Genomic DNA, 24,592 nt, shown 5'->3' on the forward strand with positions numbered 1-24,592 from the left:
AGACTTTAAAGTAGAGATTGGTTTGGTTCTCGACTACCCTCTAGGGAAAAAACAGCTTTCAAATGAATCTGTTTATAATCTTGCATTCTCCAAAAGCTACAAAGAAACTGCTGCCCTGCAAGACTGAAGATCAAAAGCTAACTCTGGGGGAAAGCTGCAGCAATGGGAGCAACCAGATAATAAGCTGAGATTACTGCCCACTGGGGACTTAGGAGAGTAAGTTCAAGAAAAGCCCTATGATCCCAGAAATAAAAGGTCACTCTAGCCTAAGACAGAGCATATGGTTCTGTAATGGAGCATAGCCACATGAGATGGGTATTAACTGTATGTAGAAAAACAAAGACCCACAGCTCAGGAAACACTCCCTCTGCAATTCACTTAAAGGCAAACAACGAATTCAATAAATTATTGATACCTGGAAAAATCTAAATAGGCTTAACAACCTAGTAAGGAGGACTATTTAATGAAACAAGAAAAATTCCAAACAAAGTTTAAATTTAACAGAGTTAGCTGCAAAATGAAGGGCAATAAAAAGAGTATGACTGTGTAATATACAGAAAAACTCATGTGAAAAAGTAACATGTAAAAAACATTTTAAAAGACCCTAAAAACACCTTACTCAAGTCTGTAGACATGTTATGTGCATGTATGTGTGTGTATCTTGTGTGTATGGGCATATATAAATATAAAAACAGGATTTACTTGGAATAGTAGACAATAAACAAACAAGTTCAATAAACAACTTTTAATTACAGGTAACCTCATAAATGTATCATTCAGACACTGATAAAAATTACCCTGAAGATAATGATCAGGAACATATTATTGTTTGTAATACAGAGATGATAAATTCAAAATTTAACATGACATTATAGTCCCACCAAGGAAGCAAGTGCACGGTTTAAATTCTTCCTAAAAATATATACATTATGTTAAGGAAACTGTCCCCACATCCCCACCTCTACCCACATTTCTGATCTCCAGAAGCATGGGTGAGTGGATGATGATTCAGGAAAAGCAGGGCTGGGCTGGTGGGTCGCCTGGCTACTCATTCCCACTCTTTCTTCTGTCTGTCCACCCCTCTGGAGAGTTCTCCTTCCCCCACCCCTCTCTGCTCCTGGCCTACTATGGTGAACTCACAGGGGTCAGACCTCAGAGTGGCTGGGGATGGGTCTGTTTTTCATACCCAACTCTCTTCAAAGAAAGATCTAAAGCTCTGGAATGGGGTGGAGATGGGAGAGCAAGGAACACCAAGAAACCCAATTTTAGCCTGGATGTCAAACCATGTTCTCAGTGCAACTTTCCTAGGTTATCCTGTGCTTCATGCAATAAAGCTGATTCTATATTTACTCCCCATCTGCCTCTCTGTCTCTCTGTGAATAAACATACATGGTGGGGATCCAACTGTATTTCTCTTAACTATCCCTCCCAACTCTCTAGTACCATGGAAAATGGGAGACCTAGCTGAGCACGCCCGTTCTTCCTTCCTACTCCTGTCAAGGTGGAGTGATTATCACTCCCCAGTTCTGCCTGTTCCAGAGCTGAGTGACCTTAGGCCAGTCACCAAACCACCGAGTCTCAATAACCTTGAGCAAGAAATGAGGAGGTTCTTGTCAGTTCTAAAATCCCCACACAAGCTTATTAACATGCAAATCCAAGAAGCAGTCCATATTCTTGGCAGTTAATGTTCTTCTCCCTCACCTTCCTCAGCCTAGCATAATCCTCTCTCTCCCAGGGAGCCTTTCTTGACTCCCACAAGCTCTGACATTGCATTATCTCCCCTGATCACAGTCCTCATTACCCTGTACTACGATCATCTGTTTATCACGTTCCCACTGTGCACCCACCACTGGAGTGGATACTATTCAAGGTAAGGTTCTGGTTGCCAGCCACTTCTCATCATTTTAGCCCCAGCCTGACACAATAAATTATCTGCTGACAGACTATCTTCTTGGGATTCAGTAATTGATGGCAACCATGGACGTATAAAAGCAAATGTAAAAACAACACCTCTGCTCCCAAGGACCTCATAACCAAAAAAGAGAAAAAAAGAAAGGTACACAAACTTCTGAAACAAGGCCTTCAAAGAAGAAACAAGACCATGTTTACAGGTCTCAAAGTCTCTCCCCATAAGTGATTTATTAATTCCGAAGGAAGTGGTTAACTTCAAAGAGTTTAGAGATCTGGTAAATACCACCTTACCCAAGTAATCAGACCACCACCACCAACTACAACCACCACCAATGAAGGGACAGGCCAACAGCATGAGCCTCCAGATGTGAAGAACTGAGAAACGCAAGTCACAGAGAATGTGAGACAAACCCAAAGTGAGGCACTTTCTACAAAACAACAGGCCTATAGTCTTTAAAATTATCAAAGTCATGAAAGGCACAACAAAAACAGAGGAACTGTTGCAGATTAAAGGAGGACTAAGCAGGGAAAGTACTGGAACAACTGGCAACATGTGAATGACTACACCTTAGAATTATACCAGTGTTGAATTTCCTTCTGATTTTGATGTTTTTACTGTGGCTATGTTCTTAGGAAATACACCCTGAAGGATCTGGAGGAAAAGGGCATAATGTCTGCAACTTGCTCTCAAATGATTCACACAAATCAGTATAAATTTGCATGCACATGTACAGAGAGATGGGGAAGAGAGAGAGAAGGAAAGACCTAACAAAGGTGGCAAAATGTCAGCAAATGCTAACAAGTGGTGAATCTAGTGAAGAGTATAACAGTTCTTTTTACAATTCTTGCAACTTTCTGTTAAGTTTGAAATTATTTCAAAGTAAAAATTTGTTAAGAGAATGGTATAAATGATGGAGAACAAGAACTCAGTGGAGGAAGAAGGCTCTTATAAAAGTTAGTTATAAGTCATTCCATCTCAAAATGTAAAAGGTATTAAAATGGTTTTAACAATCCTCTAATTTTAAAGGGCTAAAATTCTTTCTCTAAATATTTTAAAACATGTAAATGTCTCTTTTGGTGGATGGCTTTATTTCTGGGTCAGTCATGACCTGGCACGTACAAGTCCCGCAGGAGGTCTGTGCAGAGACCCTGCTCCTCACCGAGGCCGAAGCCTGCCTCCAAGTGCCACAAACTGCCCTCAGGTCAGCCTCCTGATGTTCCTCTCGGAGCAACTCCCTTTTCCCAGTCACCCAGACCTAAAACCTCAGGGTCTGCTGCAGCAAGCTCACCACGTCCGCTCCATTTCCTTTATCTTGTCGGCCCCCACATCTTGTTTCTTCTGCCTACAAAGATGCCACTTAGAGCTTTTGCTCTTCACCTTCCTCCTAAGAACCACTGCCCAAGTCCAGGCCCAGGTCCTCATCACCCTCACTCCTAACAATTCCTGAGGGTCCCTCAAAGCCAGCCTCCCTCCCACAACCATCTGCAGCCTGGGTGACTCTCCGAGAGCAACCTCCTTTCAGCCTCCTACTTGTATACCTTCTGTGGCTCTTTGCTGCCTGAGCAACTCTGCCTGCATCCCTTTCAAGGCCCCCATTTCTGGCATCCGCACCTTCCCTGTGATATATCTCACAAGCATCTCCAGTGCAATCAGGCATGTCTCTTCACTGCCCGTGGCCATATAACATGGCTGCATTCATATTGCTGCCCTAATCTAGAATGCTCTCGCTCTTCTTAGAGGGAGGCAAACCATACGAAACTCTTAAATACAGAGAACAAACTGAGGGTTGACTGGCAGGGGGGGGGAGCAGGGGAGAGGGGAAAATGGGTGATGGACACTGACAAGGGCACTTATTGGGATGAGCACTGGTTGTTGTATGTAAGTGATAAACACAGGAATCTACCCCTAAAACCAAGAGCACACTGTATACACTCTATGTTAGCCAACTTGACAATAAATTATATTAAATAAATAAATAAATAAATAAATAGAATGCCCTCACTTTTCTTAGCCTGTTTTCCCAGAATCAGGTTAAGGGTCACTTGAGTGTTGCATTAAGTCCTCTCTGAACAACTCAATCCTCCCTGGCTTCCCCTTTTCTAAGCTTTTACACTACCTTGTAAGATGTACTAAATTATATACTGTCCAGAACTGATTCATCCTTGTTTCATAATTCTGACTGCTCCTGAATACTTTACATGAGTTTTTAAAACTCATCTGGAAAAATATATGCTATCAAGCACAAATGATTTTGTGATTTTTGGCAGATACTGGTTTATAAGCTTGGCCATTTCCCTTATATTATGAATGACTTGGCTACAAAGTATAGTACTTAGTAGGCACATTTAAATATTAAAATGCCTGAAGTATTACCTGCCCAATACATTACCTGTACTGGGGAGGCATTTGAATATCCCCCCATGGTGATAGGAACTGAGAACTGCTCCATGAACACAGGCAACGTGCCTAACTTTCCTGGGAAGATGAAGTCAAAGAGCGACCACAGCTCCCGGAGGTTATTTTGCATTGGTGAGCCGGACAAGATGATGCGATGAGGGGTGCGGAACTATTTCGGGAAAGAAAACACTTTTTTATTAAATTCACTTTCCAAGGGATGACTACCATCCCAACCCCAAAATACTCCCATGCAATCCTGTTAAATTTTAACACTTTTACATATCATTTTAGTCATCTCCAAAACATGGACACTTTATGCAATTTTAATTCTTCAATTACATGTAAATAAATAGGGAAGAATTTTTCTTATTGTTCAAGCTGAATACTACAGATCAGAGTCAGGTTTGGTTACATCTTAACAAATGACCCCTACAAGAGACATTTAGTAATGTGAACAATTAGAATTTTTAAAAACATGATAATGGGCAAAAATAAAGAATTTTCTGCATTAAAGCAAAATGTGTATTTCAAATCCTTTATGCAAAGCCCCTAAGTGTGTTACTCTCAATTAAACACTATTTTTCACCTGGAAATCCCCCAGTTATAAAAGGTCATACCTGTTTGCAAGCAAGGGTGACAGCAGCATTTGGATTTCGAATTTTGTGCCCCTCATCCAATATCACATAGTGCCAGTCATGCCTGCTAATGTCATCTTGCATCAGCCGAATGTAGGAGTAAGAAGTGATCAAAATGCCATGACAATGAGCAATATCTCGAATTAGTTTCTCCTAAAATATAAAATGGAAAAGCCAGTTTTAAATAAGCTCATTTAAATAAGCTAAATGAGTGTTACTCTTTAAGTGGCAACCTTTCAATCATGATATAATCTAATGCACTTTTAAAATATGTATACAAACATAATATACACAATTATACATTATTAGCACTGGAAGTTTACTTTATGTTTCATTAATCTGTAAGTGGTAAACACAGACTACCATACCTACTATTAAGCGGGGGAGCCTCAAAAGAAGACTAGAAAAAGTTATAATATATAAACACTTACCCAATTTTTATTTTTCTAAAATATCCTTCCGTGTCAATCCTTGTTAAATTTAAATCAACAAGGAGATGGAAAGTGATTATTTTAAAACCAGAAAAAAAAAAAAATGAGAGAAAAACCAAGGAGACAAGACAAATCCAGGAGCTCTACCAGTATAAAATGTGAAATCCGAGAGAAGAGAGTAGAAAAGGACATAAAAGCAATGATTTTTTTTTTTTAAGGTAGCAAAGGGACAATCTCTCCATAATTGTAGGGGGAAGGCTTTGACCCTGGAATTCTGCATTGATCCAGACTAGCAGTCATACCTGAGAGAAACAATAAATTCACCTTCAGACAGGCAGAAACAGAAAACAAACTAAAGACAGATTAGGTAGGGTATGTTATATATCCAGCCAGTGAGAGGTGACTGCACCAAAGAACATGGTACCTTTCCAAGGGCAGAAGAAAGTGTGTCTAGAACACACAGCACTCTGCAGAACGGCGACAGCAGAGCTCCCTGAACCGAAATGCTCATCACACACAGAGCACTTGCAGCAACTCTATGAAAAAGGACAGAGGTCCTATTACTAACCCCTGTTTTACAGATGAGGAAACCAGTAACAGACCAGGTCACACAGCTGGTAAGCGGAGGAGTCACGATTTGAAAGTATAAAGGCAGCCAACTCCAAAGCTAGTATTAACTAAATATTAGGCAATGCTGCCTCATACTTAACTGTAAAAGAAAAAAAAATTTAAGGGAAAATTACACGTAATACATATATACCAGTTCTCAATATAAATAACAGGTATCCTCTGCTTCAAACTAGCCACTTCACTTTGAGGAAAGACCTATATTAGTATCTGTTTTTGCCAACCAAAAGAAATCCAAAGAGGATTTCGCTTTTATGAAAACAAGTGAAAAGCAAAATTAGTGTTCAGTGTTTGTTTAGCAGGGAGCCATTCTAGAAGCATTATGCACCCCAGCAACTAGAGTGGCGCCACCAGGCTCCTTCTCCAGGAACTACACTCAGCATCTTGGCAGTAAGCTGCCGTGCTCGGAAGCGGGTCCATATGCGTTTGGTGACTTGCTTCGTGCATGTTAGCAAGATGTGTCGTAAAGTATCAGAAAAGCCTTAGAGAGGTTATTTTTGCGGTCTGGGGATGCTCAAGAGTTTTTCCATATAACTTAATGGCAAGGGCTTCTTCACTTCATGCCACTTCAGTGTATGAAAGGTTTTATGGGAATGCTCTACTTTTGGGTAGTGGGGAAACCTATATTAAAACAGTAGGTGAATATGAAAGCATTGTTTTAAATGCTAATGAAACTGTTCAGAATAAATCTAAAACACAAAAAGGGATATATTTTTAAGTGTCACTGTAATTCCTGTTTGGTTTAACAAAACCTAGAGTGTGTACCGGAGAAAATAAAAGTGTACTAAAAATGCCACCCTGTCTAAGGACAGAAAGGGGCACAGGTGACACACACTGTGTGGTTCTTAATTGTGAAAGAAAAATAGGTTGGATTTACATTTGTAAAAAACAAACCCACCTACTGATCCACAGTTACTACTTCAACACAAATACAAGAAAAGAAACAGACTGTAGAATTATCAAGGGGGAAAAGTAAGACAATATAGGGGAAAAAAGTCAGGACAATAGAACACAAAAAATACAATAGCTGGTTTCAGACTAAATGTACCAGGGGTCTCCACAACGATAGCAGGTCACTAGCAGCGAGACTTTCCAATGGGTGGGTACACACAGCCAAACCCTTAGACCCAAACTAGACTGGCACTGAAAGTTGGAAATATGGGAATTACCCAAGAAATGCAAACAGAAACAGGGCAGATCTAGAAATACAAATATCAGACAAAAGGAACTGACCAGAAAAAAAGAGGGGCATTTGATATTTTAAAGGAGACAACACACCAAGGAAGAGGAGCCAGGCATGGCCAGGCACCTGTCTACCAAAAAGCCCTACAACAACCCACGAGCACAAGCACTCAGAGCTGCACTGACAAAACAGTACATCCACAGCCTGCAGGGCAACCGACCACAGCCTCCCAGAGTTTTTGACAGGTCAGAAGAGAGAAGGTAAGATTAAAGAAAACAAAAGGTCAAAAATTAAGATACAAATGTTCTGATGTGCACTCTCCATAAGCAACTTGTAATAGCTATCGGCAGAGCTTTTGACCACACAGAGAATACTCGTTCTTTACAGGCCACTGAGGCAGAAATCAAACTAAGCGGTCAATGCAATCTGCTAAAAAAGGAAAATGAGAGAACACGATAAAAACAAAAATTAGTGGACATTAAAAAAAAAACAAAACAAAACCCTGGTAGAACTAAAAAAGTAAAAATCGAAACAGCTCACTGAAAAGACCAGACAAACCTCTATAAACTCAGCCCAGAAAGCAGACTCAGATGCACAGCATGAGAAAAGTCAAAGGAACACAACCCAGATGTAGACAATACACAAATATGTATTCTCACCAACACCACTGGTGAGCTAATGCCAAAACCCTGAACACTTTGACAGAAGATGACTATTAAAAAAATAAAGTACCAAAATGGACCCAAGAAAAATGAGACGAACCGATCAGACCAATTACTGAAGAACTTGAAAAAGATGGTATGCTCTTCTCACCAAAAGTCAACCAGACCCAAAGGGTTTCATGAGTAAAGTAAGAATCCATCCTGTTGTTTAAACTGTTCCAAAAAGCAGGAAAAGACAGGACGCATTTCAATTCATTACTGTAAGACTAGTAAAACCTTGTTTTCAAAACTAATAGACACAACACACATGTGTGTGCACTCCCTACTAGAGATCCATTACTTTATAAATAAAATCTAGTAGTATATTAACCTAATAAGGCTCATCACAGGAATACAAGAGCGAAATATTAGGAAACCTGATGTAATAATTCATGTAATCACAATTATACAAATTTTGTAAAACTCAACATCTTCAAAAATGACTTTAATATTACGTTAATAAACTAGGATTGGAATATTTTTCAATTCAATAGAGTATAAAAGGGTACAATAGGAGCCAAAGAATTTTGAAAGAGAAATATAAAGTGGGAGAAATGACCTTCTCATGTCATAACACACTCAAAACTTCCAAGTTAATAAAACTGCCTTAGAAGATAATTAGGATATCTGGTATGTTTAAGGTTCAACGGGGAGATCTGTATTATCATTATCATTATTATCATTATTATTATTATTATTATTATGACTACTACTCTGCCATCCCCCTATTCCCAATTTTCAATGCCTGCACAGTACTACACTGAAGACCACACCTGATTAACCATTTCCCAACTTTGTACCTTATGATGAATGTACAGTAAAAACCTCAGGGCTCACAGCTTTACAAACACACATATAGGTTCTCCTGGGATTCACCTCCCTCCACTTTGCCCTTACGACACTGCTATTCCAATGCCACTGGCCCCACCACAGCTACCAGTAGCGCCCATGAAGAAAAGCAGGCTGTCCAAAGAAGCACTACTCTACCTCAAACACCTCATCCCGTCAGTCCTGAGATTTTCTGAAACCAGAGTAGATGTTAATAATTCCTCTGCATCTAAATTTTCCCCTCAGACTGTGGACAGGCAGCTACCACAACTCTACCCCCATTTTCCCCTCCAGGAGAGCAGTGGCTGCTCAAAGTCATGAAGCAGGTAGGACCCAAGAAGATAGCAAACTGAAATACAGAACGTGAGTGCTTAATTTCTCCTCTAGACCTGGAGCTCTGTGTATACATAGAGAGAAGAGGCGGGTGAAAACAAGTACAAATGTTTGGGGCTTCAAAAACAGCACAAGTCAAATTACCACTCACGTTTATAAAACATCCACTGCATTGTAGCCAAACCCCGCAAATGTAGGCCTACTTGCTCATGACCCTGAAACTCCTAACTGTTAGATTCAGGATGGTCATTCCATTAACCCCCCAGGAATACTGCTCCAAACTGGATTCTGGACATCACTTCAACAGAGTTAAACAAATGAGATGCCAAGCCCCTCAAATACACACCAGTGGAACCATGTTCAGCTTCTTTTGCAGGTATAAGGATCAAAGTTTATTTGGAAAATTCTGTAATGTTAAGCTATAGAAATACAGAATTTCTACCATATTCAGAAGATATATGACAGTGATTAAGAATCAAAAGGACACTTTTATAAAAAGAGTAAGAATCTTTTTAAAAAAATATCCCTATTGAAAATATAACCTCCACTTAACAGCCATTGGGTAAAAACACCATCTAAGATTATTTGTTTTCACCTGATTCAATCTCAGAATTCTGTAACTGCCTAGACTGGAGTTTCAATAATGGTGAATTGTTGAATATTATGGACGTCTCTATCCAAACACTTAAGACAAATCATCTCGGGCGGTTTCAAATTAAAAGCTTGTAAAATATGTAACCTCTCCTAGTTTTTGCAATTAATAGGGTACATCTGCAATTAGCCTGACTTACTGAATGCAGTGCTGTTGTCATTAAAAGATGTCTGTGGAAGTGCTGCTGTTATTATGGAGGCTCAGGAGACCAATCCCTCCTAGAGGGCAAACAGTGGACTGGTAGAAAACAACAGCCATAAATCACACTGTCAGGCAGCGGGGAGAGCGGAGTGGAGCACAGGCACATGAAGGCTATTCACGGTAAACACAGCACGGCAGCTTCCCGGGCAGGATTTACTGCACCTGTAATTAATTAAAATTTCCTTCAAGCTAAATCTTTAATAAACAAGGATTTGTGCTGACAATGAAGAAAAAAGGGCTCCAGCAACATAATTTTACAATATACTTCACAGAACAAGCATAGCATCTATCATTTCTTGTATCAGGTGTATACACTGTCTCTAAAGTTAATAGGAATTACATCACTTTGTGTTATAATTTGTGTACTTGGAATGGGTCTGAAATATTTAGGATGCTTGAGGGACCATGTGGTCCTAGTTCTACTTTTATCTGTTATGTCTCTACTTGACTCCCTTCCAGCTCGTTAAAAAGCCAAGTCTTTTGACTCCTAGCATTCCAGAAAACAGGCCTTTTTTAAAGAACACGTGATGGCAGTTTCATCAAACAGCCACGTTTTCCTGTGGTTTGTTCTTTAATCGTACCTTGCATTTTGCAAAAAGAATTTCAACATGCTATTTCGTTGTTTCCATTTGGGGCCAAACATATCTGGATGTGAGAAAAAAAGGTCTAGAAGTGAATGCCCATGAACGTGTTTGATAAAGCAAGTGTGAACCTTCTATCTAGAATGTATTTATACTCAATCAGTCAGAAACATCAGAGCATCTTTTCTTGACTACTGAGAAGAAGGAGTCTACAACATTCTTTGTTTCTAACAGTAAGAATTAACTGAGTTACATGCCAAGGACAACACTAAGCTTTTGTGTACATCTATTACCCCAATAACTCTTCACAAAATTACCAAAAAATACTCATTTTTCAGGACATCAAACTAGGCTCAGAGAAGCTAAATGACTTGCCCAAGGTCACAAAGCTATCAAACGGCAAATCCAAGATTGGAACCCTAGTCTGGTAATGACAAAATGTATGCTTTGGAGCCTTTAAGCTATTGTTGCATTTCCCACTCTTCTGCCTCTAAGTGCCACAAATTTGTCAAAGTGAGATTAAACTCTTTGAATTATCGAAAATATTCCACATAATTACTATATCCTACATAGCAGGAAAAGGTAGGAGAGACAAAGTGACAACTGTTTCAGAATTTAAGCATGAAATTTCTCATTATGTATCTTCCAACAAACTGAAAAAAGGGTCCTTAATAATTAAACTTCATAACAGTGCTAAAGACGCCACCACCCACTGTGAATTATGTGAGAAGTATCACAAAACTGCCTTCTTTTATTATCTTTTCATATATTTTCTTTCCCCAAGAAAATGGTTAGCTTTTCAAGGTCAGTTAAAAACATCACATCCATTTTTTGGAGCCCTAACAGCATCAAATACGTACAATATCATGTTTATAGTTATTCAACAAATGTATGCTAATTGACTCATATCAAGTTTCTCTATGTTAGAAAAAAGGGATCATGAAACATAATGAGAAATGGAAAATCTTAGATTCCTATTAGATGAGATTTCAATTGACCATTAAAGATGATTCAGAAGACTGAAAATGTCTTTATCTGATTTGATTGTTTGGCTGAAATATTAGCCACATATATTTTTGCATGGCTCCTGGGTTTGCACTTGATAATTCTAAATTATACTGTCAATCAAATACAATAGTAACAAAGATAATATAGGGTCACATGGTGAGAGAGGTGGGAAGCTACAAGGCAATGTAAGGAAGAAGAATGATAGATGTATTCCATTCAGAAATGGTTTGATCATTTGATGTCTGTTCTCTAAATGAAATTTTTTTCTAGTTTTTAAATTTTTACACCATATCAGCTACAACAAATCATTAGGAAAATCAAGACAATCTACTTGAATAAGGAGAACAATTCTTGAATTATTACTTTTAAGTTTTCTAAAGAGAATTTCTCTTCTGTATTTTCTCTATCACTGAATGTCCCTATGCCAGAGCACCATTATCACATTTAGATAGGACAGCTACTGGACACAGAAAGCCCCACCATGGAGAAAAAGAATCTCAGCTGATAAGGACAGAAAGTAAGTTAGGCATTACATGCTGGGTTAGACGTCAGACTAGCAATGACAGAATATTTGAAATATGATTAAAAAACATAAACTGTACTGCAATGTAACACATTATCTGTAAGCCAACAGGAATGTGTGGGGTGGTGACAAAGATCTTCACACATATATATAAAAGGAAGGGGCAAAGGTATCAAATGTCACTTTGGTGTTTGAATCCAACAGCTGGAGTTCTGATCTCAGGAAGTGTTAGTAACAAAGTCTGTGCAAAGGATTTAAAGTATTTTCAATGTGTCCTCATCACAAATAACAAACTGATACTAACAATAATGAGTAATAAACTGATTGTGTTTCTAAGTCAAGACTAGTCTGTAAGATGCAAATGAACATCTTTTTTATCTTTTGCATAACAACTTACATCTTTAGAGATCTGGAATACTTCATAATGGAAAAGAAATGGTAGAGTTAATTAAGGGTCAGAGGAAAAACACAAGTCTACAGCTTTTCCTCAAAAGTTAAATAAGAGGGGCGCCTGGGTGGCGCAGTCGGTTAAGCGTCCGACTTCAGCCAGGTCACGATCTCGCGGTCCGTGAGTTCGAGCCCCGCGTCAGGCTCTGGGCTGATGGCTCGGAGCCTGGAGCCTGTTTCCGATTCTGTGTCTCCCTCTCTCTCTGCCCCTCCCCCGTTCATGCTCTGTCTCTCTCTGTCCCAAAAATAAATAAAAGTTGAAAAAAAAAATTTAAAAAAAAAAAAAAAAAGTTAAATAAGAAACTTCAGGTTAAGGTCCTTGGTAAATGGTAAAGCACTGAAAAAATTATGAACATTCATATGTATGCAGGTGTCTGTGTGTGCAAAACGACCTCAGAAGATGAAACCACTGTAAACAAAAGTGAAATATCTATTCTTTAAAGTTCTGCCCTCCAAACAAGGAAGCAAGTCGCACCAACAGAGACCTTACACTTACATGAAGACAGTTCTTCAGTTTAAAATAGGAAATGCAGGTAAGCCACGATATACGGTGAAAGTGAATAAATGCCCTTCAGTATCCCAAAAGAAAAGAAAAGGTTGAAGAGGAACATATGAAAAGTGTACCTCTTAAAGACAAGCATCAACTAATGAATCCTGCTGCAAGAGTTTGCAACATAAAACATTAAGAAACATCAATAGACAAACAAGTGAAAAAAGGCATCAAAAATGTTTTACAGGGTTGACGAAAAGATAGTTACAATTTAGTTTGACTAGAAAAAACAATCTAAACTGTTATTTTCATGCTGTTAAAAATCACTGGATTTTTGTTTTGTTTTGTTTTGATCACAGCATTAACCCTACTTCATTATTTTAATTCAGTTTGTTACCATCACTTAAAATTCAGGGCAAAGTAGACTGATTTTAACAGCAGCTACTATAAGCAAGGTTCCATCTCACCAACCTTGAGCTACCAAATTATAAACAGTCCTTATTCACTTCTATCAAAAGTTCCACTTACTCACGATCATGAACAAAATGGGACTCTGGGAGGAAAGGGGTACTGGGTGAACCCGCGGAAAGTGGAGTTTAGTGGCTCACATGCCACCTCAGTGAAGCAAACATTCAGCAGCTCTTTCAGGTATGCTGCTCTTGTGGGGGAACACAAGAGCTCACTCAAGAGCCCCAAAGACTTGGGAAAGAAAGAACTCATAACAAACCGCCACTTCCCGTCAATAATGTAACCTGCAAACCCACAGCAAAGAAGGGTAATTATTCATTTAGGCAGAGTCTGGATGGTCAGAGATGAGAATTTAAAAGTATAATACAACCTCTCTATGCTACCCATTGGAGCACAGGTAAACTTCCTTTTTAATGTGACTAAAACTACAAATAAGTGAAGAAATTCAACTTTCAAAATCCAGTGGTTATGCTTACATGATGACCAAGAATTCAGAGACCAAAAAAGCAACTTAACTAAAAAGCAACAAAACAAATTAGGAAATTCGCAAAAAGGAAGATTGTTCTTTCATCACTAAGAATATATTTAAAGGCACGTTAAATGCATTTACCAATGAGGTGTTCTATTACTCTTTCCTTAAACTGTGTAAGGCCACTAATGCCCCAAATCCAGCTGGCTGACTGTTATGTAAGCCCCGATGTACGGTCCCACTCATGCTAGTAGGCTTGTGGTGCCCTGTCTGTGACCATTGTATTTTGCTGGACAACAAACATGTCTCAAAGCCACTATGAACTGTTAGAATGATAAAGCTTACATTCCTAATTGTTTTGAAAATACAGAGATCTAAATTAAATCAGTGACAATAACATTAATGCAGAAAAGAAATAGGAACATAAATGTGAGAAATATAGGCATCAGAGGGAAAACAAATATGTAAAATGGAAGACTTTAAAACCAAGCAAACCATAAGGTACTGAAGTATTATAGTGTTACCTTTTTGTGAGTGTAAGAGCCAGTTTCATGCAGAATTGCCACTCTGAACGGAGGCCACCACGTGTGAAATTCCTTCACCCACTGATGCATCACTGTCGTTGGACAGACAATTATAGTCGGACCCAACCCCTTGAACCTGCACCCAAAACATCCAAGAAGAAAACACAACCATGAATGACAGCATATGGGTGATTAAGCACTAAAAAACAAAAAAGGAAACAAATAGAAAGCTAACAGTTTAAAAAAGAAGAGCCTAGCTATGGAAATTTATTTTTTCTTTAAAGAAAAACTACTGAGGTTAAAACCCAGTAAGTGAAATCTAGAGTAAAGTAAATGGAAATTGAACAAAAATTACATAACAAAAATACTTTCCTTTCCTCTTCTCCAGATTAGGGAAAATATTACAGGTTTCTTCAAACCAAAGAGAATCTTCTGTTTGAAGCTTTACAGCCTATGAAGAGTTTTCACTCACACAATTTCAATCAACTGCACAGCCCTAGAAAGTAAGCAGGACAGGAATGCTGCAGTGTTCCGGGGCTCTGGAGGCCGGCACGCCTGAGGCAACATGGTTACCAGCAGACGCGGCAAGGCCTAGAGCCAGTCTTTGCCCACCACAGCCTGCCTTCACTGCGTGGTGCCACTCGCTCCTCTGGAGGGCACCACAGTGACCGCTTCCACTGGAAAGCCCATGCCAGGAGCACAGCGGCGCTGTTCTCACAGAGCAACAGAGCACTACGTGGCAAGAGGCTTAACGACAGTCCCCCACTGACCCAGCAATCCTGAAGAAACATTTATGGGGGCGCCTGGGTGGTGCAGTCGGTTAAGCGTCCGACTTCAGCCAGGTCACGATCTCGCGGTCCGTGAGTTCGAGCCCCGCGTCAGGCTCTGGGCTGATGGCTCAGAGCCTGGAGCCTGTTTCCGATTCTGTGTCTCCCTCTCTCTCTGCCCCTCCCCCGTTCATGCTCTGTCTCTCTCTGTCCCAAAAATAAATAAACGTTGAAAAAAAAAAAAAAAAGAAACATTTATGTACCAGGATACGCACCGTAGCATATTTACATTGTGGAAAAAGTGAGTGCTACCTAAACGTCCATAAAGACAACGACTGAACAAACCATCCCATTTCTTTAATTCAGCACAAGCCAGTGGATCTGGACTCCAGCTCTGCACACATAAAGTGCAAGATCCTGGGCACATCAACTTAACCTCTTTGAACCTCAGCTTTCACATCTTAAAATGGGAATAATAATAGTACCGATCATATAGGGTTACATAAAGATTAAATCAGTTAACACCTGTAAAATGCTCACAACAGGGCCAGATAGCAAATATTACAAGCTTGTTAAATAAGATTGAATATCATATAACCATTAAAATCATTTTTGAAGAATATTTAAAAACCTGGAATAATACTCATAAGAAGTCTTTTAAAAAAACCAAATTATGGAATCATCCCATCTCACTTACACACGGAGAGCCGGTAGCTTGGTCCTGGTGGCCACTATCTCAACATCCATCTCTCCTCTCTCCTTCCTAACAGAACTACCATTTTGTTAGGTATCCTCTCTTCCTTCCCACACATGTACTTGATGGGACTGACGACTGCCTGGCTGAGGCGAGAGGGGAAAAGCAGGAACCCTGGTTCACGCACAGCAGTCAGCACACAGTACCCCCTGGCGATGCTCACTCTTCCACTCAGGGCCTGGCAAGTCTGGTTCACTCAGGGTAAGGACGGACTTCCATTCTAGGCTGGGGCAGAGTTTGCTCTTTTGGGTACTCCTACCAATGGCTGATGGGCAGTTGGGGTACAGTGCAAGGAGACCTGATGACTAAGAACTGGCCATAGGAGAAAACTGAAGTCCCTGGGTCCCTGATCACTGAGCTGCTGATCATACTGTGTCCACTGCCCACCTCCTCCATAGGTTCTTAGGTATACTACATGTACTGTGAACATCGGACTCAACATAAGGTTTCCCTTACTGGCAGTAAAAATATCCTGATACATTGCACACCACTGGTAACTCACTGCATGTGTACCATCCTGCACTTTCCCCCTGTTACAGTGGAAAAAGTATCCCTTTTTTGTCTGACCAATCCCTTTGCCTGTCCTTACCTCTCACTCATTCTGGGGCAGAGTCACTGCCACTCTCCCCCTCCCCCATCTTTTTCTGCCCCAAAAGGATGCTGAATATCTGATGCTAGATGCACACTGCATATGCTTTCCCCAAGCTACCTCATTAATTCCCATAGTTGTAATTTCTCCCTTTACACTGATGCCCTCAAATCTAGATCCCCACCCCAGATCTCTTTCCTGAACTGCAAAGTACCATACTCTTGAATGTCTAATTGCTGGCTGACTTAGATGTCCCCACAGCACCACACATCATTCTTCTCTACCTCGCCCTCCTCCCATGTTTCCAAACCCAATGGAAAGAACTGTCACCCACCGTCCAGGTATCCGAATTAGAAATGCATGCTTCCTCACTGATATGTCCCTCTTGTTCTCTACCATACCCAACCTATGCTGACTTCATGCCATGTCTACCTCCTAAATCCCTCTGAAAGGCACCCTTCTCTCCATCTACACTGTTAATGCTCCAGTTCTGGCCACTATCACCTCTTACCTAGGTTACTACACTTTTCAGCACAGTCATCTCAGAAAGGCAAAATCTGAATGTCTCATCCCTTTGCTTGAAAGCCTTTAATGTTTGCCCACTGTGCTTGAATAATCTACACACCTTAAGCTGGCCTATGAGACCACAAGGATCTGACCTCTGCTCACCTCTTCAGCCTCACCTCTCTCACTGCCCCCATCCCAACATCTGCCTCTGTGGTTCAGCACTCCACCTGCCAGTGCTGTCTTCAGTTTCTACGAAGTACATACTCCTCTGATCTCTCAACCTTCCCCTTGTCCCCTCTTACCCTCTTAACTGCCATCTACTTGTGCTTTAGCTCTTGAGCTTCTACAGGGTCTTCCGCTTTCCCTCCAGATAGGTTAAGGATCCTTCTGTGGTATATCCACACTAGATAGGACCCCATACTAACCCTACCGTGACACATATCACTCTTATCGTAAATGTGTATTAGATCTTTCCTAAGCTCCTTGAGGGTAGGAATGGCCTCTTCTTCAAATGATCTCAATGCCCAGACCACAGGAGATAATGTATATTGGCCTTTTTAAATGAAAACATTTTCTTAAACGTTGTTAGAAAATATACTGAAATGTTAAAAGAGATGATTTCTGAGTTAGGGAATCATGTAATTTTTATTTTCTTGCTACACCTCAGTAAATAATTCCTGAGCTTAAAAAAATTTTTTTGTAGGTTACTCAGAATAAATCACACAGTGCTTGATGTATTAAAAATAATCTTCTGCACAACTCAAAAATACCTAATAGAAAACAAGCCATAACCAAAATGAGGCTTACCCTTATATTCCAATGTGACAAAATGCCTCCACCCACTTCTAAATCCTCTCACCCTTCAGCTACAGTCACTATCTCTGCCCCTCTGCTCCATATTAAGGTCTCAAGAAGTCAGAGGCTACAACAGACTGACACTTCTCACTGAATTCCCAAGCCAGAATCTGCTCCTCACTAAGGGCAGGTCCCATGCAGGACCTCAAGCTCCCTGGGGAGGGCATGACTTTGCTCTGGCCTCTTCCATGGCTACATTCCTTTTTAAAAGGATTAAATGCACCAGCTTCTTTACATCCTCCAAGGGGAACAAGAGTTATCATCAATATGCACTTAGCAGGGATTAGGAAACAACCAACCAAAACCTCTTTAAAATATTCACAAACTCACTTTCAAGTAAGCATGAATATACATACACACTGTATTCAGTTATACAGCATTTTTTCTTTTTATCACATGCTTTCTGCAAACGGCTACATTGATGACTCACACTTTGTCATTTAAGGCCAATATTTTATTCTAGCTAATCATCTATCTGGCATTACTATACCCTTTAATTTCTGCCATTTTCCCTCTATTAGAAGACTATGAAGATTTTCACACTGAGTGGAAATCTAGGAACAGACCTAGATTGTTCCTGAACCACAGAAGGGTCAATCAAATCCATTAACAGTCACATCAACTGAATCACCCTTTTCCAATCCTCAATACCAGTGAGATGAGCATAAGAAAAGGCTAAATGCACTAGAATGATTAGCATCAATTACCAAACTGGCTAAAATTTCTTTCATCTTTGATTATCATTGATTATCTAATGAGTTTAGGGTAAGGCAATAGCTCCAACAGTCAAATACTTCAACCTGCAGGATGGAAATCTGCTATACATTGGTTAGAACTTACCAGGAATTACAAAGTAAAATATTTACCTTTGGAAGTTCATTAATTTTTTCAGGCCACTTACTGTAACCAGAAAATTACTAAATGATATCCAAGACTCTATTAACTGAAGTTTGAAAGGTAAGTAATTTATTTTCTCTCCATCATGAAATTCAGGGGGCCTATCATTATAACAGGAACAGCCCCGGGAAGAGAAGGTAGTATGTATACATGATGATCTGGGATAGATTTTTACAACTGCATGTAATAAGCTACTCCCTCTTTTAAAACCAAACACACATGCAATACATTAAAAAACAAAACCAAAAGAACTTCTTTACCATCAAGTTTCTTCTTGGCATCCCAGAGATTTACACTGTTTTAATGATCATGGACCATAAAATTGCAACACGAAGACCATCTCAGGTCAGGGCCCCAAGTCTACGGCTTGCAGGGGTTCAGAGAAAATGTAAATAGCCAAGGAAGCAATGTCAGCTCATGCAGAACTTCATGTGACCATTTGTCTATTTTTCTTTAGGACATAAGCACAAAGAACTCCAAGTTCATCTAGTTACAGAGGTGGACATGTTATAAACTTGTGAGGAAAATGTGATACAATTTGGTCTGGCACATGGAAGTGGAGGGGACCGAGCTCCCCAGTACACCTCTATCCATAAAGGGCTGGGTGGTTTGGGTCATACACAACTGCATCCTGGGAAGCCACTTCTACCAATACTATTTTAATAAAGACAATCTGGGCTACAGTCCAGCATGCCACACTATTTCATTATGAAACAGAGGATATGGGCATTGATGGTTAAGTGATTACAGCTGCTGCTCACTGTTAACCCTGATTTCCCTCCTCGTCGGACTGCCACTACTCCAGAGAGCAAGTTTTAATTTTTAGATCAAAACTACACTGCAGGGATGACCTGAGTTTTCCTAGGCCCAGCATATCAGACTCTACACAAGTTTCATGATAATAGAAAGGGAAGGAAAGATAAGAGATGGGAAATAAGAAAATCCCAGATATCATTTAAGGAAAGAAAGACAGTCTTAGAAACCATCGGGGGCAGCTTGGAGCATTCCAGTTATCCAAAAAGAAAGAAAGAAACAAACAAAAAAACACCCATGTAGACACGCAGAGCCAAGCCAATCAAAGCGCTTATTTAGAACACAGAAAGCACTTTTTAAAATGCTAAACTGACACTCATAGAGAAGAAAACACACTAACTGTTCATTTTCAACTATGACTTTTCCCTCGGGCTGGAATCTTTTCACCTTTCCAAGCAAAATATGTAATAGAATTCTAATATTTGAAGCAAAACCTCTGCTTCGGTATAACCTCCATGTAATAACAAAATATTTAGTATTTTTAAATCTCCAAATGTTTTTTCCCTTTCTTATGTCATATAAATATTCCTAAAATATTCTAAAACTTTAAGTAACACTCATGAGAAGGCTGATCTGTTAAATTAATGGAAGAGTAACGAAGAAAAATAAAGCACTACTGAAGATTAAAAAAAAAAAAAAAAAGTTCTTTACTCAATAGTTCATGGTTTGCATTTGGCTCCCTACTAAACATTTCTCTGGGGATAAACCAGAGTGCAGGACAGTAAGTTTCTGCAGTTGCTGACTTCAAGCACATTGACACTATGTTAAAGGTATCTCCAAACCCTATTTAGTAAATGTCTGAGGTTTCTACAACATAACCATTTGGTACATATCTTGCTATTGTTACCCATTAGATAAACCTATTCAAATACAAGGAGCTCTCAGATTATTTGGGTTCAAGAATAAATACCCCACACGATTTACCTACTATTAGTTTTACCAATACTCATTTACATAGAGCCAATTTATAGCTTCAATATGGAAATAAATGCTCACTGTATTTCAAGATAAAATACTTCAATCCCAACACACTGAACTGATAGTTTAAATGCTTATTCTTTCACAATACCAAAGCTTTAATAGTTCATTTCAATTCCTAAAGAAAATAAAGATTGCAATCTAAACATAATTTTCTATCATTTTAGGCAGTCATTTAGGCTTTGGCTTTAGAATTGATATAAAAATCTTGAAGATTAGGAGAGGGAGAAGAAAGCAGAGTGAGCAGACAAGTAATTTCATGTAAAAAAAAAAAAAAAAAGCACTATCTATAAATGCTATCGAGCATACTGATTATAAAAGAAATTCGGGAGAATGGCTTCTCCAAAGCTCCAACCTTCCCCATGAATAGACTTTGCACTTACTGTAATGCTCACCTGGTCTCCTGCCAGAACAAAATATTTTAATGTAAAATTTAATAAATGGAACTAAAGGTATTATGCCCAATTTAAAATTCCATATTGTGTAAACTATCGATATTAACATAATTGAGTTTGTAAACAATCCATTTGTAGAAGCTAACCTTAGACACTGTATTGACCCAAAATATCTAGTGGGGCTCATCTGCAAAATGAAGCATCAATGCCTGGAATTCATTAAAAGTGTTACATGTTTAATTTCTCCTGCCCTACAGCTCCATTGTCTCGTAAAAATTTTCCTTTGATGTCCCCCACTAAAAGAATTAAAGGAATATTGTAATTGAAATGTCATCAATAATTCACAAGACCCTCCTCCACAGCAATACATCTGATGAAATATTAATTGAGCTCCACAGACTGACAGTCTGCAGAGGAGCACTTGCCTGTAATTTGAACCACGAGTCCTGATCTTGCTGTAGCTCAGACCTGCCAAGAAGGCAATTATCTGGATGGTCTTGCCCAATCCCATTTCATCTCCCAGAATTCCTCCTGCCTGCTGGCAGTGCAATTCCCACAGCCACCTAACACCTGTCTGCTGGTACCTACAACAACAAACACCAACAAGAAAGAGAAAATGGCAAATGGTGGATAATACAGATCATAACAGAAAGTACTCATGAATTAATCATTTGACTAGGTTCTAGTACCAGTCAGAGAAACATGCCGGATGTGTGTTTTACATGAGTATTATATTTATAAGGTCATACATTTTTGATTACCTAGGCATAAAATCACAAATTTTTCTTTATAGAACACATTAACACATTTCTAATTAAACTGATAGATGAGGTAATTAGGGACTATTTCATTTCTTTTTCAACATTAGAAATAGCTTAGTAAACAAGCAAAAATTTATTGTCTTTTATTCATTATCTTTCTGGAAAAAAATCTCACATATCTTTAGTTATATAAAGTTCCAATAATTTGTCTATGAAAAAGAGGCATTAACATTTACGTTTTCTATCTCAGCAGCATCAAAAAGCAAGACAGAACACCACAATTTACAGCATATACTGTTGAAAAGTCACTTGACAATTACATTATCTTTTTATAGGAAAATTTTAATTGAATTTTGAGGCCATAAACAAGTCTGAATAAAAGGGCTGCTCACAAAATTAGTACATGACAGATGATTCTGTCATATTATTAGCAGATGCAAAAAAAGAACAGTTTAAAGACAATACAAAAAATCTTTTTAATATTTTAAAGCAGAATTTGATTCAGGGAGTTTATCATAAATACAAAAAGATCAGAGCTATTAAAATTTTAATTTTTTAAATGTTTGTTTATTTTTGAGAGAGAAAGAGTGTGAGTGGGGGAGGAGCAGAGAGAGGGAGACACAGAATCCAAAGCAGGGTCCAGACTCTGAGCTGTCAGCACAGAGCCTGACGCGGGGCTCAAACCCACGACCGCGAGATCATGACCTGAGCCGAAGTCAGATGCTTAACCGACTGACCTGCCCAGGCGCCCCAGAGCTATTAAAATTTTAAATAAGGAGTACAAAACAAAAAGAAATAATATGTTCCCCTCTAAAAAAAAAAAAAAAAAAAAGTTGGTATTTTCCTTTCTCCACTAAAGGCATTATTTATAATCTAAAAATGAAGCTTAAAAAAAGGAATAATGCAAGAGGCATTTTTGAGAGTGAAGGAAAGACAATATCATGGAATGGTATGAAAATTACCAAGTTTAAAAAAAAAAATCTAAGGCAAAAAACACTTACAGGACAATAAAATCGACAGTTTTTTCTTTTTTTTTTTCCCCAAAGAAAATACCAAGGCTGATGAGTGCTCCACCCCATCATAGTTTGGGGACAGCTGGGTGGCCACTGGTTAAGCATCTGATTCTTGATTTTGGTTCAGGTCATGATCTCCCAGTGGTTGGTGAGATCAATCCCCATGTCAGGCTCTGCACTGTCAGCAAAGAGCCTGCTTAGGATTCTCTGTCCTTCTCTCTCTGCCCCTCCCACGCTTTTGCGCACATGCACATGCTCTCTCACTCTCTCTCTCTCAAAATAAATAAATAAACTTAAGAAAGAAACAATACAGGTGGTTTTTCTTGTTGGTTTACTGGGTCAATATTTAGTCTAGTATGTGATCTGTCTACCTAGAATCTCTCTGTGAACTCCAGTCCTTGCTGAACCACTCTTATCTAATCTCTTCTTAATTATATGTTATAATTTCCCCCCAATAGTTTGCAAATCAATTCCAAAAGTGTAACTCTAGCTGTTGCCGTTACTATCATATTAGGAAAACTTTGAATAAGAATGCTGCTGCTCATTAAGTTTGTTAATATATACACTGATTATGTCCCCTGAAGAAGAGGATTAAAAATCAAAACATAGTAAAGTCTAGTGTGGATAAAAGAACTTTAGATCCAGGAAGAAGGACAAGTTCTATTAACACACGGTATGTACAGAGAATGATGGCTACCAACTCCTTTAGAAGCCAACTGCTGGGGAGGCAGCTGGCCAGGTGGTCTGGATATAGCCCCACAACCATCCTGCATAAAGATGATCAACCCATTTTATAGTTAGGAAATGAAAGCACAGAGGTTAAATAACTTGCCAAAAGTCACACCGCTGGGGAAAAAAAAATGAGCAAGCCAGAATTGAAATCCAGAACCTCTCCTTCCAAAGTGACTCCACTTAGGAGATAATCTTGACCAGCCGTTCTCAATGGGGAGTTATTTGGTTACCTAGGGGACATTCGGTAATCCCTGGAGTCATTTTTGGCTGTTAAAATTAGTAAAGCATAATTGTCATCTAGTGGGTTGAGTCCAGAGATGCTGTTCAACATCCTACAATGCACAGAATAATTCTTACAACAAAGAATTATTCTGCCCAAAATGTCAGTTGTGCTCAGGATGAGAAACACTGATCTAGGCTAAAAGCTGCTGTGAACCAGTTACACTGGACCAACTTCAGCTGTGGATAAAGATGTGGTTCAGGGGTGCAGGGGTGCCTCAGTTGGTTAAGCTTCCAACTCTTCATTTCAGCTCAGGTCATGATCTCATGGCTTTGGGATCAAGCCCCATGTCGGGCTCTGTGCTGAGCAGGGAGCCTGCTTGGTCTTCTCTCTCTCCCCTTCTCTGGCTCTCTCTCTCTCAAAATAGAAAAAAAAAAGATGTAGTTCAAAAAACTCCCCCAAAAAACTGATGTACGATCGGAATCACTAAATACTGACAAACCTCCTTTTTCTGAGGTGCAGAACAACTATGAGACCAGCTCCTCCAGTCAGAGCAGGGACCTCAATCTCCCAATGATCATTCTAGTGTTTCACTTTTAAACTACACGGCCTCCCTCCAAAAAGGGTGCAACACCTCTCTTCGTTTGGGGCCAATCAACTTAAGGCAGGGAAACTCTAGAGGAGCACTTGAGAAGTCATCAAAGGAATAAAAAGTGGCAACCGGCATGGTATCCCAAAGGGAGTCTGGGAGGGCATTAAGACAGCTGCATCCTATGTGACCCAGGAGAGGCAGTAATAGCGTGCCCGGTGTTTCCTCACCTCCAAATGTAATCTCCAAGGGTACCTGAATAGCATATGATTATGTGTTTATAAAATGAATAACACTAAAGAAATGATTTAA

General features: G+C 39.3%; 1 protein-coding gene across 2 annotated transcripts in view; it reads right to left on the minus strand.

Annotated features, from left to right (window-relative positions):
• ERCC6 (ERCC excision repair 6, chromatin remodeling factor) overlaps window positions 1–24,592 on the minus strand; it is a 78,601-nt gene that overhangs the window by 18,364 nt on the left and 35,645 nt on the right. For both annotated transcript variants that reach the window (XR_006701564.1, XM_045438013.1), the window contains exons 7-10: window positions 21,391–21,549; window positions 14,411–14,546; window positions 4,927–5,097; window positions 4,302–4,478 (exon numbers count right to left, since the gene is read on the minus strand). Coding sequence is in view for 1 of the 2 variants with exons in the window: in XM_045438013.1 (XP_045293969.1) it covers window positions 4,302–4,478; window positions 4,927–5,097; window positions 14,411–14,546; window positions 21,391–21,549 (643 nt within the window). In the remaining variant the exon portion in view is untranslated. The remainder of the gene's footprint in view (window positions 1–4,301; window positions 4,479–4,926; window positions 5,098–14,410; window positions 14,547–21,390; window positions 21,550–24,592) is intronic.

The sequence above is a fragment of the Leopardus geoffroyi genome, chromosome D2 (assembly GCF_018350155.1).
Source record: "Leopardus geoffroyi isolate Oge1 chromosome D2, O.geoffroyi_Oge1_pat1.0, whole genome shotgun sequence".
Classification (NCBI taxonomy): Eukaryota; Metazoa; Chordata; class Mammalia; order Carnivora; family Felidae; genus Leopardus; species Leopardus geoffroyi.